Raw genomic sequence first — 20,648 nt, forward strand, 5'->3', positions numbered from 1 at the left:
TTTCAATTTTCATTTCACACATCACGTTTTTGTTATTTTGGTTCGAATTGAGTGCGCGCAATTACAATTAGGATTATCGAAAATAAATTCAACTGTAATATTTGGAAATTCTCCGAGCAATAGTCAGTTTCATTTCAAAAAACCCCAATTCAAAAATGAATATTGAAACAAGAAAAATGCGCCCTGTATCGACGGGGTGTAAATTTTAGTATTTTTGGCTAGTTCTATTTTCAACGAAAGACCATCGAAATCACGAATGGTTTGATTTTGTCAATCTCAAATCTTGTATTTCCATTCGAAAATTTACCGTCAATGTTGACGATGAGAGTTTGTGAGTCAAAATAAACATTTTATGTCATGGCAATATTTAATTTGAAGTGAGTCATCTTTAAAAAATGTTTCATCAATTGATTACTGGTGATCTTTAGAAATTTTTGATAATCAATCAGTCGCAATCAACGAGTACAGAAAAACGTAGTTTCGGATGAAATTTTACGTTGAAAATAATTGCTCTAAAAAATTTTCCAGTCAAATCTGAGAGTTGAAATTAGAACGCTTTTGACCTGAGAGACAATTTCTCACCGACACTGTGAGTTTGTTCCTCGTGGGTCAATTATGCGCTACGCTTCGTATGTGCGAAAGCAATTTGCAGCCTAGTGGTCTCCCAGGATTCCCAAGCTATCTGCTACCTACTATTTCCATAGAGCAGCTTCAACAGAATTCGTATAATACACGTGCATATGTATAATATGGTACCAGCAATGCCAAACCGTGAGGGAATATTTTCACTTATATCGTATGGCTGTGGATTTCGTATCGTAAAATGTACGTCTCGCTCCCATAAATCTCGATTCGTTACCTGTAGGATAACTTTTTCAAACTGTTTTCACATAAAAATAAACAGAAACACGCATAATATTTCGGAATCTCGGAAATGTCTCCGATACTTCGTTGCAAATTTTAAGCAGCAAATACAAATGTCACTTTCCGATCAGACCACGAAGCAACTTGTATTTTGATGGCCCCTAATAAAATTCACTCAACTTTCGAGAGGGTGATTATAAAAGACCAAACGTTGGCGTGACGATTATAATCCGAGTAACCCTACGGACGCCGACGATAAAACAATTATCTACCATACCAATGCACAGGAGTTGACTGTTTTAAGACCAGAGTTTGATATTTTATGATCAAACTCTAAAGTTGAGTCAATTTTATTAGGGGCCATAGATTTGACGTATTTTGTACCCGGTACCTTTTTTCATCCACATTTAATCCTGTCGTTACGTTTGATTCCTGCTTTGCCAACCTGCGTATCGGGTTTTTGTTGGTATTCTGTACCGGTAACAAATACTGTCGATAAGAAAAAGGTCAATGTGCCAACTGTTCGACCAACTGCAGGAATTATTATATTTTTTTATTGTATCGCCTGGGACAATGTATTTTACTGTAAACCCGATTTCATCAAAATATAAAGCATTCCGTATCAAATCAAACTAAACGATGCCATTTTTCTTAACCCCTCTCGATTTTTTCGCTCTGCTCAATCAATTGAGTATAACGTATTGCAAGGGTCAGCCACGACTTTTTTTTAAATCGAGTATTCCCCTGTAAAACTCGTCGGAAAAAATCGGATCTCACCGTTTCCGTTTGAAATAATATACGCAGAGGATATTCTTGATAATTCAGTCAGCGGCGTTTTTGGGACTGATGGCGAAGAATAAGATATCGAGTCGTGACTCAGACAAGATGAGTTTGGTTACTGTAAAAAATATCGATTTTAAAATAGTTCCCAGAGTACCAAATTATCGTAGAATTCAAGACTCATCTGGGAGTACAAAAATGGCTACATGTGTTATTAATCTTTTCCATTCTAATCTCACACACAGTTTTGTTGTAGATTACATGAATTTCAATCTATCGAGGAGTCTACACCGAGTTTTATGACGCATGACGATATTGAGTTACTTTCTAGACAACTTATGGTTCTTGAACGACGTCATCGAATTAGTTGGCAATTGACAATAAAAGAAAGATTTTAAGATGCACGTGATTCGAACAATTAGATGTTTTTTTTTTTTTTTTTTAATAGTATTTCAGTGTTAAAAATGTCGTTGAACTGACTGATTATACGTGTTTCATCGCGCAATTTTTGTTGAAGCACGTTAACATTTTGAGGGTTGATCATGTTACTCACGAAAATCGATGTACAACTTTTTGCATTTTCTGCGTAAATTTGTTTATCACTATCAAACACTGTGGAAAAGCAACCGTGATATTTAACGTTTATGTACAGTATTACATTTGACTTGTCAGTCCGTTGCTAACTTGGCCTTTGTGGGTTTGTCACGCTTTTCCATTCGAAAGTGAAAACTGATTTAATACGTCTCAGAAAAAGTACCAAAGTTTATATTCTGACGAATCTGATTTGAAGATGCAGCCACTGTTGGTTTTGTAAATGTACAGTGTAGTTCTACAAATACATTTTTATATCTTTCTGTCAAGTTCAGTGAAAAAATAACCTGATGTAAATTTAATATTGTATGTTACTATATATATCCTGCATGAAATGCAATATCATTGAAGTCAGAATTGAAAAATGACTTAGTTTATAATCGTAACGTATTGAAAAAATAATGACACGGATCCATTCATGATTGCGTGACTAATGAACGGGTAGACTTGATGATCTGATCATACGTTTGCTTTTTTAATTGACGAAAGTCGTGTAAGAATCAAGCATTGCCTACAATCATGATTCAAATAATGCATTTGCCTTTGTTCGAGAGATAAAGGTGGACTCAAATAAAAATCTATTACACAGATATTTGAAGGAATACGATAGCCAAAATAACGCAGAACGATTCATTTCCGTGAAAAATTTTGTTCAATTCGTACAAAAAATGTCAATCTTCTGTGAAGAAAGTTTATACGCAAGGAACTTTCATTACAGAAGATTGTTTTTTTTTTTTTTTCAGGATACTTACTACCATAATCCAAATTTTTCTGGAAGGAATTTTTGATCTAATCTTTTTTAGTCATTTTAAAAACGAAAAACTCGATATTATCGAAATTTCACCAGAGTCCTACCTTAATAAATCACAACAGGTATATTAAAAATAATAAAAGCATGGAAAATTTTTTTAAAATTAAGGAAACGTTGTAGTTATGATAATTCTAAAACATTGCGCGTGTGTTCTTGTTGGGGAAGGAATTCCGACATAAAAAAATGATGACATTTGAATTTAATTTGCTTACAAACGAACTCCCTGAAATTCATGAAAAATACGCATCAACTTCTTATTAAAATTTATTAACGTGAGGTTTTCCAGGATCTTGTCATCGTCTTCAGCGAACTTGTGCAACAATAATAATAAAAATAGTGATAGCAATGACAATAATAACAACAAAACCAATTGCAGCCGTCTTCAACCTTCTTCAAAGTTTAGCATATGTTATAGAAAATCCGATTGACAATATCAGACAAGTTGTCATAGCTTTACAATTTGCATGACAAAAATTCACACTTATCGTAAGGTTAATGATGTGAAAAATCCTACGTACACTCGTTCAGATTTGATTTATTTTCACGCTGTCAAACAACGAAGCATCTCGAAACTTGGATTTGCGAAAAAAAAATTAACTTTCCAAATACATGTACACAGAGTCTCTTAAAAAAATGTGGCTCATCCCGAGCGGTTTCCGAGAATATTTTTTAATCAGGCTCGTTTAAATCAACCCTCGTATCTTTTATCCTGTCGAGCTATTTAATTTAACGATATAAAAGAAATTTCACTCAGTGAATTTTCATTATTAAAGGCTTTACCTGACCCGGTTAGTTAGCTCAATATTAAATGCAGCGAAATTTTTTTCACCGTTATAAGGTCTACGTGCTCGAACGTTGGTATCTTCCGTTATACCCGACTTGGATTGTACGTGTATAATATTTTGTTACATACACAATTACTCGCACAGGTGTACGTACGTCCTTCTTGTCCTTATTCTGACTACGGAGGACGTGATTCCATTACAGAATATTATTTTAATTGCCTTAAGCTTAAAACTTAACGTAGCATATAATTTCCTTCTCCACTTTTTCGTTGCTCTCTTTCTATCACACTTTATCTCTTTCCTTTTCTCGCTGTCTTTCTCATTCTCGTTTTTCGTTTCATCCAATTTTTCACTCTACTTTTACTACGGGTACATTGGAGAATTACCGGAAATTCCCAGTCGCTTCTCTTGCATAATCCTCGTGAATGCAATTTTTCCTGCATATGATGATAAGTCTTCCGTTGAGTAAAAAATTTTCAGCCGTTACTGAAAATGAACAATTCGGTGTATTGGTGCAATAAGGGTGTAAGTGCATGTTTTCTTAATTTGTAATATTGGCGTTCGAAATTATTAATCCTTTCGAAATTTCCCGCAAGGTTCGAAGCAATTTCATATATTGGAATGTCATACTATTTCATTCCCAATATTGTGTTCATTAGATTAATATATCGAACTATACTCGCAATGCCTTGCACTTGTACCTTTTTTTACACGAATGTTTTTCGTCATTACAGTTTTACAACTGGTTAGAAATTTAATACCGAGAAGTTCGTCCGGCACAAACGATTGTTTATCTGCCGTAAGGCAGTTTCAAGTGTACGAAACCCTGCTTAGTTCAGATTTTTCAAACCTGTCACTTATACCCTTTTCATACTAACCCCCTCAATTTTAATCATGGCTTACGCTGCTAACGGAATCTTGAAAAATCCAGATTCAATTTCGATATGATTTTATGAAACAAAGTTTTAGCAATGTCAATTCATCAGGATTAAACTTCTTAATCTGATATCGGCTCGCGGATTATAAAAATTGGTTTGTGATTGTCTGGGGTAATTAAATCTGATTTTTGTTTTCTCATTGGGTGTATTAATTGATTTTGTTTATAATGACAAGAAAATTTGATTTATTTATCATTCTCATATATCTTGTGCTACGTGACACTAGGTAATGATTTGTAAAATTTAGTGTCTTTATTCGGCCTAAAAAAAAAAAAAAAAAAATTCCTCAATTCTGTGCACAACTGTTCCATTTTTTTCAAATTATTTTTCATACACGGTTGACTTTTGAAAAAGCAAAGGTGTAGGAAAAATGTTTTCTATGTAAGAAATTCTGAATTTCTTGAAAGCATATCAGTTTTTAACGGGGATTTATATTTTTAAAAGATTCATTTTTTTTACGAAAAACTTTTTGCTGTGGTTTCCATTGGAAGAAGGTGCGATTCTAATTTTTACACTAAAGGTTCGTTTCCTTCTTACCGTGTAATAAATATGAATTTTGTAGAGAAGGACTTGCAGGAGATGACTATCATATACATTCGTCATCATTCAATTGGAAAGTAGCGTCCTTTTTTGCAACAAGTTTATTTTACGGCGTTCAATTTTGAAATCAAAAATATGAGAAGTAACTTTGAAAATTATTTCCTACTCGGCGATACGGAGAAGGCACAGACTTTCATGAAAGAACCACATGGTTCCAATGATCATGTTCGTTACCTCGTTGAAAAATGTTAAAATATTTTGAGAATTGGCTTAAAAGTCTGATTCAGTCGATTGTTTTTACGAAATAAAGTAGTTTTCCTCCATTCGATGTACTAAATAAACCAAATGAAATTGAGGGTTGAAAACAACATGAAAGAATGAAAAATACATTTTGTAACGTCTCGAGACTATATAGTATCAAACGAATTAATTCTGAGTATGTTACAACTAATTCAAGGGTGTTTAGATTACAACTCATCCCAATCCAGGAATTACTAAAATTTAAATAAGTCAAAATCTGTAAGCAGAATTGTGTTTCAAGGTTATGAATGTGCTGTACAAAAATCACTCGATTTGACCTAAAATTTTAATAGTTTTGATTAGGGGTATGTCGACCTCCATCTAATTTAACAAATCGTATTTCACAATTCTTACTCATCCTGGGAAATGAAATCTTTTTAAACTGTGTTGAATGACACAGCTTACGATTGTGCCTGTCCGTTGACCGAAAAAAATCTGAAGAATTGATGATAAAAAAATATCTGATTTAGGATAATTTCGAATCGTGTAAAAATCTGCTGCAAATGTTTCCATTAAATTTTTGAACTTTTCTTAGTCAGCCCACAAGCATGATCATCAGCCCTATAATTTCTGAAAATTTAAACAAATTTCATTTCTTCTTATTGAGAAAATAATGCTGTGTAAATCTCCTACAGATTATTTAAATACTCTTATCGATCAGCGATGTTGGCGCTGATATTCTTCGGGTTTTTATGTTCCTTTTTCTGTCAGTTTTAAAGACGCTTTTTCACCAGATATGTCGTGTCTCATTGACCAGAGGTTACGAGAATGCACTAAATAATTTACACAATTAGGTGGAACGTCGGTTTGTAATTTTTTTGCTAAATTTATCGATTTTTCACGTGTACAAACACAGTTTTATATATGAACCAGTTGCTTGTGATCCATGGTTCCTCAGAGACGACTCTTGTTCCTCTCGATGTGTAGAATTTTTTAATCCCATTTGACCTTGATAGTCAAAATCGAGATCAATTTTACGGGGGAATATCTTTCACGATCTGAAGAATCATCTGGTAAAACGGCGATTAATAATTTTTTCACACCCTGTACACGAAAAGAATGTAAGCATTCTTTAACCGTCATTAAAATACCTACTTCTACGTATATTCCATTTCAAGATGAAAATTTCCGAGGGCCAATCAGTACTGCTGTCAGGTAAGTGGATCCTTAGGGTACAGCCGACGAATTTTTCAAGTTTCTGAATAGCTTACGTAGTTGGTGGTGCTCGTGGTGCTTGGTAAGTGAGGCGTGTATTCCTCTTCGAAAACCTTGAACGTGAACCACGAGGAAACTAATAGATAACCGTAAACCGAAAATGGGGCACTGGCGGGCCCCCATAGTGGAAGAAGAGACATTTTTTACATCTCTTGAAATATTTAGGGTGACTTTGCATATTTCAGGACCTTCGGTTTGGCCTCAGGATACTGTCCAACGCGTGGAACGGGTCCTTGGAAAGTCAGTCGAGTCGAAACTGTTCCCATCGACCGGGCATTGCCCGAGAAAATTATCATACCAAATTTTCTTCAATAAAAGTAACGATCGTTACCTTTTCTCAACCCAAATTCGAAGCTTCCTTCTTCGTTTTCGGTCAATTTCCACCATTCATATTCTTCTCGTACATTCTTCCGCTCCCTCTCCACGCTTGTTTATAAATTACCCCTAATGTGACGCCGTCGATCGTGTCTTTCATCGCGGCACCAGGTTCGCGTCGCGAAACCTGAGATCTTATACTGTTTTTTTTTTTTTGTTTTTTTTTCGGAGTAACGACTTCTTGATCTCCGTCAGCTGTGCCTGGGGACCAAAGATTGGAAAAGAGTTTGGCAATCTATCTGTTTCCCCTTTCGCTTTTGCTGCAGTGTAGCATCGGCAACACAGGTACGCCACCTAACGTTCTACAGCTGTGTGGGTACAGATTCGTGATAGAAATATAGCAGGGTCTCGAAGAGTATAACCGCAACGCGAAGTGGGAAGATAAAGATTTTGAAAAGATTTTAATATCAGATAGGATTGAGTCTGAGACGTTGCAGAAGGTAAACACGAGCGCAACTGAAGCAGGATGAAAACTTGTACTTTGTCACCGTGAGGTGAAGGCACCTGCACATTTATAACCGACCCGCCGGGTGAGAACATCTATAGGCGTGCAATCTTTCCAGATTACATCTTGGATCATATAACGTTTTTAAAAAAAAAGTTAACCTTAGATTCTCGGGGATATAAAAGCGGCCGCGGCAGTCGTTCAACGAGTACATGCCCCGAAGGCCTTTTGTAAATTTTAACGTTTCTCAAAGCTGAGCTTCACCCTGTATTGTTGCAATATTTACGGATAATACGGCTGTTGGAAAAAAATATTCTTCTACTATGCACAGGTTTATTTTTGCGTTGGTGAATACGCGAATTGCGACTAATGCAGTCGATTCACCTGAAGCCCCCACAACTGGCTCTCATTTGCTCGATTTCGGTCAAGTGTTCAACAACCGATAAATGGAAGTGGATTTCGGACAACGATTTTCTGCTACGAATATGGTCTTGCCTATATTTTCATACGTACGGAGGAGAAGGATTATTTGAGTCAAGTGGTATTCGATTGATTCGACTAAATGCTGTAGACAAATCTGGCGAACGCAATATTTACTCAATTTAATGAAATACTTGCGAGAATTTGATACTGAATTGAGTCAGACCTTTGAATGATCATGCTGACTATTAATTTATTCAGGATACCACGGCGTGAGTGTTTTGACGTAATGTGAATATTGTATCAAGAAAATGTGTGACTGAAATGACTAAAAATTGGATTGAATGCACCTCGATCGTTTTCTTTTAAAAATATGAAACTGTTGTAGCAAAATAAATTGAGCTTCTTTTAATTCATGTTTCGTTGAGTCAAAAAGTTTAGTGGTCGAAGCAGGTAATGAAATTTGTTCTTACAAAAATCTTTTGCATTGACTGAACATTAAAGTTAATCAAACTCACAAACGTATTCTTCGCATTGTATCATTCAAAATTCTGGTGACTCAAAATTTTGCCGGATTTACGCGACATTTAACGGGTGAAACCCGAAAACTTGATGTTACAGGATAGAAGTATAAATTGAATATGCGTCAATAGTTTTGGTTTATTTGTCGTTAATATCAATTGCGATGACTCGAAACCATGCTTTCTTCACTTGTGATATGTCTGACGACAAACTAACTATATTGGAATTGTTGAATTGAAATCATCGTATTTGGAAAAAAATGAGGGATACTAAATTGAAGCGAACAGACTCCAGCAAAATCCCTTTTGTTTGTTCAAGAATTCCTTTCCCTCCGTGTGCTTGATATCCAAGCAGAAGATCAAAGAAAAATTTCAACACCTCCAGTGGGTGCTACTCGAGTTTACTATCACGTGCCGTGCAGAGGCATTAATTTTTTGCACCCTTTGCGCAAAACGAACAATCGTAACATTAAATCTGCTCACAATCTGTGCTCAGTCTATTCAGGAAAATTTATACCGATATTCAGTAATTACGAATATTACCTAAAACCTTTACAAGGTTACAGAAAGTTGAATGTGGTAGATGGCTCGGGGAAGCGAAATTCGCGTCAGGGAAATCTTCGCGAAAGTTTCACCGATATCTAAACGTACCTGTGTGTGCAAGAGTTTCACCCCATCCAGTCCCCTTCTTCTTTTGTACTCATTGATTCGAGTGCACTTTTGGGACTTGGCGTTTCAGATTTACTAGCCTGCGTATTTTCTCGTTGGCTGCGATCGATATATCCATCGAGGATATGTGCATAGGTGAAAAATTGCCATTGAACCAGCAATGAAGCGCAATATAACGAACTGCGGATCCTGCGGAAGTCTTAACAGCAAGTGCTCGAATGATTTCTGGGCATGGCGTTGATATCTGCAGCAAAAATGTCGGCGTCGGATCGAAGTAACTACAACAATTTTGGAGCTTCGTTTCGCATTACGATAACTAATAGGGTGAGACATGCTGTTGTTATACACTTGGCAGAAGATTGACAATCTGGTAATGGACCGGGGGATATTTTACGGAGGAAAAGTAATCCGCTGTCGACGTCTGTTCCGGACACCGGGAACTAATCAGTGACGCCCTAATTGCCAGACCGTACCCCGTTCGTCTTTGCCTTCACCTTGCAGAACCAGATTAGAACCCTTTGCTTATTCTCGCGCTTCTGTATTCACCGTGTTACACCTGGCAAAAACTGTGCCATTATTCCACCCTCGATTTTGCAATCATCCGAGCGATCGCTGCAACGATTGTGTTTCTTTCCGATGTTCCTTCAACTTCTGTATTTAATTTTATTAGTCTTGTTGATTAGCATTTGAATAATTTATTTCTGTACATCCGAGTTCGTGTCGCTAATTTTCTCAAGGTCCTTGGCTTGGGAAAATTCGAATTCTTGTAGGAAATACATTTTTACACAATTATTATTTTTAGCCCCGGTCTGTTTACTTTACCCAAAGTTCATTTTTGATGCGGGGTCTCCAGCGACCCCGGCGTGACACCGGTGTTTGCGATGGAAGGTGTAGTCTCCCGAATTTTTATCTTCCACTTTATTTTAGTACGGTTATATATTTATTCAGTTCGTTACGAAAAGTCTTATCAATTTATCGTAACATGAATTGGTGATTTGTTTGAGATGTTTTCTTCTTGGTTTTGTGAATTTCTGAAATTTTCAGCTGGTCAAATCCAGGTCTTTGCTCATCTGGAAGACTTTTTCTTTTAGATAAACTATAGTTGCCAAAATCTCTCTGATGAATTTTTACAACAGAGGTAGAGCGACTTGAATTCAATAATGAATTCAAATGAACTTTTCCAGTACACTTGATGATACCAGCGATATATAATTCGTAAATAACTTTACCTATTATTCACAAAATGTCTCAATTTCTACAAAATCTACCGAATGCCTTCACCTCCCTGTTGTTTATTGAAATTGAACTTACTTAACACCGATCAAACATTTACAAATAACCGTAAATTAACTTGGAACTAATTTACAAACTATAAACCAATGAACAAGCTTTTCGAGGTGCGCAACGTAAAGATTGATGTACCAATCGACGAACTGTGAACTTATCGAAATAAATTTCAAAATTAGTTCAGAACTGTTCAAGTGGGATATTTTGCGTGCGGAGTATTACTTGAACAGCGTGAACCGGAAACTCCTTCGCTTGAGGAGAGCCTTCGAAACCTGAATGCTCGAAAACCTTTCTTTGTTTCCGTATCCATACATATATGTATGAAGAATACTTACTCAGGAGTCAAGAGATAACACCAAGCTCATATGTTTCACTTAAGGGTCTCCGCAGGCTCTGCGTATCCTTTCGGCTTACGCGATATACGAGACCAGAAAATATTGTCGTACGATTTTATACTCTTTGTGACTCACGTACCTGAATCCAAGCTTCTAATGCACCCATATAATATTAATTCATCCCCACGAGAATCGACGACACTGTTGATCTGTATTTCATGTCCTGAACATGTGTTACTTCGCAACTACAGTTGCGAAATTGACCAAATGTTTACAATCGAAATTCTTACTGATTTGCAGGAATAAGGGCAGTGTTGATATTGTTTCCACGATGACCATAATAATCACCTTCTAGTCTTATGTTGCCCTAAAGAATTTCATTTCCCAAAGTTCTTCCCGCGCTTTTCCGTTCATTAAGCAAAATCCTTCGTGTTCATTGATCTAATTTACCTCTCTACGGATTTTGAATTCGTCGTTTACTCAATTATGGAAACATTCAACCGCATCCCGTAATATAATTTTAAAATTATAGGAACCTTGTAAAAGATACTTCAGCAATCACGAAAAAATGAACAGATGATACGAATTTTTCAATTCTTCCAAATCTATACCTTTCGTATCACACAACTCCGATATTAGATATCGGAGTTCAGACTCAAAAAACTGGTCACACAGTTTACTCATCCCTTGTATTTTTACGTATTATTTCAGGACGGATCCCGTGGCGATCGGAAAGAGGGCGGAAAGCGGGGACGCAAGCCTGGCCGGAAGGCGTCCGACAAGGGAGATATGAAGGCGAAGCTCGGTGCGTGGATCCTCTTTTGCTTGTGAACGCCTCATTTTTATTACCGATTTTCGACCCGATTCAATATTTTTTAAACTGCTTGTGGATGATTTAGCATTATTTACGGAAGTATTCTAATTTAAATAATATGAACTTCGATTAAACGCATATGCAACGATGGGCTTTCAAATTATAGCTCCGTCATTTGAAATATGGTCCTGTTTCAACATCGTGTCTTATTTTTTTTTTGTTTGTATAATTCAATAAAATTTGAATTAATTAACGCATCTGCAAAGTGAGAGCTTTTGATCTTGAAAACTTGAAGCAAACTGTTTAATTTTCACTCGTTTAAAATATACGAAATGATAATTTTCTGAAATAATTCACAATCCGCCGAGGAAGCATTATCTTTTTTGAATCTATATATACGTATGTTATCCCTCGATCCATTGTATCTTCAACTTGACTATTCGTACACCGTGTCTGATAATTTATTTTCAACAGACTTTAAAATCTGAATGAATAAAAGAATAATAATCATTTGATTATGCTGAAGAGCACGTTCCGCAAAACAAGAAAATCTTGGTGTAATCCTGCGCGCCGAAGCTTTAAACTTTGAAACTCCACCGCAAGAGCTGAGCTCGGCTTTACATTGAAGTTTACCCCGAGTTAACAGCTCTTCCTAGTCGATAGTGCTTTGAGAGTAGAAAAAAAGGTGAGAAGTTCAACCGAAAAAAACAAAAAAATACCTCTGAATCGATTACTCATTAGATAAATCAATTTCATTCGGTTTGTATAGCTTTCACTTTGCAGATTATTTATATCTGCAATAACATTTGTGTGAAAACTACGCCAGACCCCGGATATCCAAAACGGATGTCCGGGGAATTTAAAGTTGGTACAAAAAATAGAGGAAAGAAAAACTGTACAAGTTCAGTTGCTTCGATCAGAAAGATACTAAAATCTCAGTATTTTCAGACAAGTGAGGAAATATTTAATCAGGATCATACATTCATTTGACAATAGCGTGTTTACTAAACTTCACCGAAGATCAAGTCCGAGAATAATTAGAAATGCATGCAGTAGAACTTTTATCATAATAATCTGTCAACGGGAAAGCTGACATTTTTCATGTTCTTTAAATGCCTACACCTGAATTCCATGCTAAATTAAAAATACAGGCCTATGGGTACTTGATAATGAAATACGGTGAATTAGAATTCTCTTACCTTGTAGCAGTTATTGTACAGAGAACGACCCCGTAATTTTCTTTGAGATCTCACAAAGCATCGTTTTTGCCATTATCGCTGGGATTTTCGTTATAAATTTACTTCTTCGCGTCTCCAAACCTTTTCCTTTTTCCACACTGTCATCAATCCATTCCAAAGGTCAAAATCACCGCTCATAAAATTATCCTACAATTTCAATCCGCTGTAAAAAGATATGTCGGATGATACCCCGTCCTCTCAAAAAGAACAACCAAAAGGACATTTGTCAGTTTATATGAAAGGGCGGTTTTATCACCGTGAAACAAGATTCGTATCGTATCGGGGGCAGATTTCATAACTTTCGCGATTTCAGTTTGTGAAGACTGAAATATTTACAATACCTTTCATCACTTTACTGTCAAGAAGAATATCGCTTTTATGGTTAAAAAAAAAATGAGTTACTTGTTTTGACATATCGTTACAATTCGTGGTCTCTAGAAACAAAAATTCAAAATTCTATCAAAACTTCCGCCGTACTTTGTTCAAACAGCTTTAGATCTTGAATACGTAAAATTTGTTCGGGATATTGTTTCGATACTAGGTAAAACGGGAACCGACGATTTTAGTAAATCACTGTATAGAACTGGACGCACAAATGTATAACCACATATATCGACCACCATAACGATAGTTACATATCTGATTAGGTAGAGCAGAATATTAATTAGCATATCCTAAGTTATGTACCCGGTATCTGAAGTTGTGTAATAATTTCAAATAAGATACTCAGTTCAAAAAAATTGCTCCGGATAAAAGAACATTTCAAACGAAATCGATGATTTGAATGTCAAATGACGAATCAAAGATCGCAGTGTTGATGTACAAAAAAAGCTTGTCCAATTATTATTTCGAAAATTCGACTAACGCACACGAAGTTTATTGACCCGCTTCAGTTGTAATCCTAAATAATGTACTTCCGCATGAAATTTCAAGAGGATTAGGTGAACAAACTCGTTGGCAATAGTCAGGATTCGCGTAACAATTCGCCTTACCCTTAACGTAAGCGACTCCATCGCTGCTGCATAGTCTTTAACTTACTTTTGCATTAATTAGTACTTTTCACAGAGGATTACCCGTGCTAATGGCTAAATTCTGTCGGCAGAGTTAGAAGCTTTGAAGTTCGGCCGCGTGGCTGAACATGAATTCCTCTGAAGAAGCAAACCCTGGTGCCGATTTGTAATTATCCTTATGGTCTAAAATCTGCAATTTCACAATTTTCATTCCGTTTCTATTTCTACTGCATTAATTTCACTCGCGCAATGAATATTTATACTTTTGTGCTGTTCCTTCCGGTGTTTTGACAAGGCAATCTGTCGAACTCTTTCCCCACTGTAGTGAAAGCCAGAAGTGAGAACACCCTCTACATTGCCAGGAGGTCATTTACCCACAATAATTTGTGAAATGTTCTCATTCTTAGAGAGTTTGTATAATCACAAGCGGGGGTAGAATAAAACTGGGGATTTTCACGAGGTTGAAGTTCGTAACTTTGATATAACGATGCATATTGAAGAAAAAAAAAAAAAAAGTTACTTCCCAGCCTCAGGATTGTTTGAAAATCGGTAATGCATAATTAAAAGAAAAGGTACTCATAATCTTTTCAAAATAGTAAATGAACGAGTTTTGTTTCGATGCTTTATCACGTTAACGTCACTAACTTCAATACTGTGGATTTTCACAATCTTTTCATACAAGTAAAAATATTTATTTAGTCTTCTACATCTCACTAATTAAATATGAAGTCAACCGCCTACTTTCCTAAAATTAATGTTTTGAATATTGTTCAAAATTGTTCTAGGTTTGTTCAACTTTGTTCCAAAAGTTAACGTCGCAGTTATTTCACCACCAGAATTGTGTTGTGTTTTTTACATCTTTTTAACTGTTTGGACTTTATTACAGATCGCGTTGTTATATGAAACAACATTAAAACATACAACTGTAAAACGCCCCATCAGGTTCCTAGTTTCATTCGTAGAGGAATCGTACTGCCAACTATAGCAGCTGTACGATTGTGTGAAATAATCATGGCAATCATAAACATATTTCCCCACTACACACTTCTTTAATAAAACAACTTTTCAACATTGCAGTAAACGAAATTATATATTTTCTTCATTTTAAATACAGTTCGTTCAACTATAAAATGTGATTCCTTCTACTCTGAGTATAGTATTTTTTTTCCATAGAATTGCCGCCACGCGCGAATGCTGTTTGCTTTTCATCCTTGCCCTTTTTTCCGAAGCTCAGGTCGTGCTTTCGCTTCGCGTTACTAATGACCGAAAGGCGTACGTGCAGTACAAACTTTTTTCCTACCACTGAATTTATTGTTATAGCTTTACAAGACTAGGTATATACATACACACATATATATATATATTTCATATAGGTTATACCAACCGAGCAACTCACCTATATACTATCCTGATTTTCTTCCAAGGAACGAATCTCACCTTACAACTTCCATCTTGACTCTAACTTCAACTTTAAAAGCGTTAGAATTTTTTCTTGCTTCATCGTGATGCAGAATAACTTTGCCGTAAAAATTGCAGGTTATACGCATCCATATTTTTTGCCAATCCGGAAGAACTAAAACAATTATCGTAGTATTTTCTCACAAACATGGTTATAGTTAAAAGAATAGTCGCGCAATTTGTTAACTGATACGTTTAATGAAGTTATTATTATTTCTTTGTCGTAGATAAAATTATTTTTTTGTTCAGTATAGCATACCTCAGACTGTTCTGGGTATCATAGAATGTTTTTTCGTACAATTGGTGCCACACGCGAATGCTTTTTCCTTTTTGTTCTGCCCTTTTCCGGAGGCCGGGGTCGTGCTTCTCGCTTCGCGTTACTAATGACCGAAATGCGTACATGCAGCACAAACTTTTTTTTCCTCCCTTTAGATTTATTGCTACAGCTTTGCGGAATGCGATATATATTTCTTACCTTCCAACCAACTGACTTACCTAGCAGCCTGCTTTTGTTCCAAACATCGTATCCGCAACTTGCGACTTTAATTTTAACTTTTGCTAGAACTTCAAGAGACGTGTCAGAGGAATTTCCCACTTTACTCCACCGCCCAGAATGATGTTCCACTGAAAATTGAACCAATCCGAATCTTCTGCCAATTGACACGAGCAACTTATTCAGCCTTCGGCAGCCTCGACTTTGCAAAATTGAACTCGAGGACGGTCGAGTTGCCAGGTTAACCGTTCGTACTGAAACCTACTTTTTGCAATAGTGTCGTAGGATTGCGAAAGTTTTCATCTCAAAGTAGGAAATCACAGGTTTAGTTATCAGTTCAATGTCGACATTTTATGGGCTACTCGTCACATTCTGGTGTTAAAGATCTGACAGCTGCCTCAAAAATATACAATTTATCATTGAAAAGCAAAGCAAAAACAACGCGACTTTCCTTAACCCTGACGGGTCACGCTTCAGTAGCATTTCATAACGGTCACACAGGGTGAAATTCACCCCAGCTCCAAAAAAGTGATATCCTGATGTAACAATGCGTTCTGAAAATCAAAAAAAAATATCTGTATTCTCTTTTTTTTTTTTTATTTGGATCACAAATGAGGGTATTGAAGAATATTTTATTTTCCATGTAGTAGGTATTTCGCTGAAAAACTATTCGGCCTTTAGATATGAAAAATTAAAGTGTGTCCGTAATGTGCAAAATTAGGGGCGGGATTGAAAGGTTAATTTTCGTTTCGGCCAAAGTTAGATTCGTATTCGAAAATAAGATTTTCATCATGGTAAAAAAATGATATTCATGATATAGAGAGTTGAATGATTTATCCGCGTTTACTTTTGACTCATCTCTCATCACTGATCATTCCCTTGTGCTTTGTACCCCAAGAGACTTGAGAGACGAGGTATGCATTCAGTGTATGATTAACAGGACGATGAAACTCCAGTACAACCTGTACTGCAGGTGACGCCTGAACTATATCGCGTGTTTAATGGTACAGGAACGTATGCGCCATTATACGACCTTTTGCCAAACGTAAAGGTGAAAAGGTGTATTTTCTCCTTTATGAATTTGCGTAAAAAACGTGAGCATACATTCAAAAACATTGAAATTGGAAAATAGATCTTCATTGGTCGCGTGATCGATCAACGGAAAATGGTTGTAAGTATTGTCGGTTACGCCGTTTCATCACCAACTTCATAAAAAATAATCACGTTCGCTAATGGTGCAAGGTCGCATGTGTCTACATCCCAATAAACACCGAATGGTATGAAATACGAATTTTATACGAAAACTCAGTATAAAATTGGTATGGGTAGAAATAGTAAACGTTAGATACTCTATGTCGAACTGAGTTTCGTTGAACGGATGAATAATTAATACGTTTATTAGCAGGTCAGAATGTTGAGTTACTATTAACAAACGTACGTATTTCGTATAAAAATACGTATAAGTGGCGGAAATTCGACTAATTATTAAACGTATTCCGTAAGATTTCGACGTATATTCCACCATTCGGTGTTTATTGGGATACGACCCTAAACAGTTAGGTTTGATTAATATTTTGAGAAAGTAGAAAATTTGAAACATTCTTCTCGAAATCAATAAATCTTCAAAAAAAAAAATACAATAATTACGGTTGCGAGCTTACACCATTTATACACTCAGTAACAAAATTAGCGACGCACCCGTCACTCGGCGAAATAATACCGATTTTCAAACTGCTGTAGCTCAATGAAAAATTGTCGAAAAAAATCATTTTGGGAGGCGTTGTGAAAGTTGAAACTTCATCTTCAAGATGGTTTTTGAAAATTCTTCCTACGGTCATTTTTCATCTCGTGGCGTAGGTTTGAGTGCCGGGTTGTCGCACAATTTTTTTCGTCTCAATCGTCGATCCTGCCCTTATTGACATTGCGTCACTAAAAGTTGAATAAGTCATCGAATAAAAATCACGCGACAAATGTCCAGGAACCATTTTGAAGAGGAGATTTCAGGCTACAAAATGGTCGTCTGAAAAGTGTTCTGCGATTTCTTGAACGTCCCGTAGAGAACGTTGAAAAACTTGTTTTAATTCTGGCTTATCGCAACCCGACACTCAAACCTACGCCACGAGGTAAAAAATGACCGTAGGAAGAATTTTCAAAAACCATCTTGAAGATGAAGTTTCAACCTTCAAAATACCTCCCTAAATGATTTTTTTCAAGAATTTTTCATCGAGTTACAGCAGTTTGAAAATCGGTATTATTTCGCCGAGTGAGAGGAATGCGCCGTTAATTTTGTTGCTGAGTGTATATGTGACAAAGATATATTTTGGTGTTGGAAGGGCGTATATTTCATTTTTTCCGGCTAATCTTAGCGTAGATACGCGTTGTGACGGCTTTTGTAGCGAATGCCGGGAAATGACGAAAAAAAGACAAAATTTTTCGCGCCCTTTTACCACCAAATTCTCCCTTTCGGTGCACACGTCCTTGCGTCATTAGGCAAACTCTGTGTATCACAATACGCGATGTGTAATTTCCGTGGGGTGGGTCTTGTGTGTGTGTACCTATGGGCTGTGGATCCCGCTAACCATCCCCTTCGCTTTCTCGTTGTCTGCACAGCAGGTTCTCGAAGCTACTACAAGCGGGCCGCCATCGGAGCTCCCGATTTTAATTCGAACGCAACGTTGCGTGTTGCAGAACGCAGCAGGCAAAGCGCGCGCGAATGTCGCGCCAGGAAGAAGCTCAGGTACCAGTACCTCGAAGAATTGGTCACCGACAGAGAGAAGGCTGTGCTTGCGCTCCGCAAGGAACTTGACACGGTACGTCTTTCAAACCGACAACCCAGGAACGAGAATACGAGAAAATGGGTTCGCCGCTTCTTTCAGCCTGAATGGCGCAAGGTTTTAGGTCAAGATTGCCTCACGGGATTGTAGAAATGACAACAACTGTCCTTGACATGTTGAACCACGCAGGCGCCGTGAATCTCTGTAGTTTTTAGCGTCTCGAAATAATTTGCAGTAGCTCGTATCACGGGGAAATTAATACGAAGAGATCTAATTTCTATTTCTTAGATCTGAATTACGAATCATTAGATCAGATTTGACGAAGACCAAATTTTTATGGAAAATAAATTGATGAAGAAAACGAACGTCAGTGATACTTACCATTTTAAAACCTGGCATCGAAACGCCTGAAAACTATTTAATTCTGTTCGCAATTTGCATCATTTTATTATTAACAACAAACGTGGACGACTCTTCATCTTTAATAAAAGAAATTTGCATATTCACAATTAGATATACCATTGCATACCTCAAAAAGGTAATGAGTATGAATAAAGTGGGAAATTTTTTGGTTCATCGACTAATTTCATGGTTATGAAAGTGCCCACATAATTGTAACAGGAGATAAGACAAAAAAAAAAATATTGAACTAATGGCCGAATACTAGTACATTTACCCTATCTGTATCAGTTTACTGTTTTCTTGTTGAAAAATATTTTCACTTCATGTTTGAATCACCAGAATCTAAGTTCTCGACGTCTTGTTAGAGGAAAGAACGTATTTTTGTTGGTAGCTGGCAGCTTCTCCCATCGGTCGTTGACAATTTTAATTAGGATCATTTAAATAGATGAGAATCGACGAGTCTTTCAAAGTTTTAGAAAGCAAACTTTCAGCCTGGTGTATTCAAATCTACTTTCGAAGACAGAGCTCCGTCTGAATTTGGCACGCAATTTTTCTTTTCTAATTCGTACGAAAATTACTTTTCTGGTTTTCTGGAAATCACGTGACGTGACGTAACTCACGAATCGCAATTCAAACGTCACAGCTTCAGACCGTAACAATCAGCAACTTCCGAGATTATGTTGGAGATTAATGTGTCTTATTGTTTCAGTATCAACAGTGGGGGTTGGAGTTGGATGCAGGACGAATCCCGGAAGGATTGCAGGCGATGCTTGAAGAGGTTGGAGCCCTTAAACAAGAGAAGAACAATAACTGATAGTCTGATAAACCTGATAATGCATCCCTGATTAAAGTTCACCAAAAAATATTCTTCGTATTCCGATCGTTCGGCAGATTTTTTGCCTCAGTTGAAGAATCAAAGATTATAGACTCTCGGACACAGCGTCCTCTGGCATTAAAGGAGAAATTTCTGAGCCGTGAAATCTTGAACACACCTTTAATGTCTAGCCTTAGAATATGTCGCCTTTCAGAATATAAATTTCATTTGAAAACGTTAAAATCTTGCAAAATCATCTTTTTATAAAGCATTTTACATATCGTTCAGCCTACCAATTTACCAGGGATCGATTGCTTGTAGTGTGATTTTTTTTTTTTATCTTTATCTCCTGTAAGTTTTATAAGCTTAGACATGAACGAACTACCATTGTTAGCTAGATTGTAACTGTTAGTCAGAAATCCCAGTTTCTTGAATAACGATTATCTATTTTTTATATGTTAACAGTTACGAGGTTTATCAATGTTGCAAATTGAGATGAGTTCGCGCGTCGAACATTACTGTATTTGTGTATTATTATACATGTAATATATGTCGAACAAACTCAAGCATCTACTATTTTCAACCCTAACCACTCGACTTCCGCTCCTCTCCGAAGCCAATCATTGCAAAAAACCTCTATTTTCTGAAAAACCAATTTTCTTCGTATTCGTCCAGCAGTATATGATAAGATTCTATCAAGGTTTGTACAATGATAAAGAATCACCAAAGATCGCAGAAACATCACTTGAAGTTGTCGTGGATCATCCGT

General features: G+C 36.6%; 1 protein-coding gene across 5 annotated transcripts in view; it reads left to right on the top strand.

Moving 5' to 3' along the window:
- The window catches only part of REPTOR-BP (REPTOR-binding partner), a 28,115-nt gene extending 7,670 nt beyond the window's left edge, over positions 1-20,445 (top strand). For 2 of the 5 annotated variants that reach the window (XM_046615063.2, XM_046615083.2), the window contains exons 2-4: positions 11,588-11,681; positions 18,500-18,699; positions 19,775-20,445. In XM_046615063.2, coding sequence (XP_046471019.1) covers positions 11,588-11,681; positions 18,500-18,699; positions 19,775-19,879 — 399 coding nt within the window. In that variant the 3' untranslated portion in view covers positions 19,880-20,445. The remainder of the gene's footprint in view (positions 1-11,587; positions 11,682-18,499; positions 18,700-19,774) is intronic. The other 3 variants (XM_046615069.2, XM_046615093.2, XM_046615075.2) reach the window with 2 other exon arrangements.
- Positions 20,446-20,648: the final 203 nt, after the last annotated feature.

This window comes from Neodiprion pinetum, chromosome 1 (assembly GCF_021155775.2).
Source record: "Neodiprion pinetum isolate iyNeoPine1 chromosome 1, iyNeoPine1.2, whole genome shotgun sequence".
Lineage (NCBI taxonomy): Eukaryota > Metazoa > Arthropoda > Insecta > Hymenoptera > Diprionidae > Neodiprion > Neodiprion pinetum.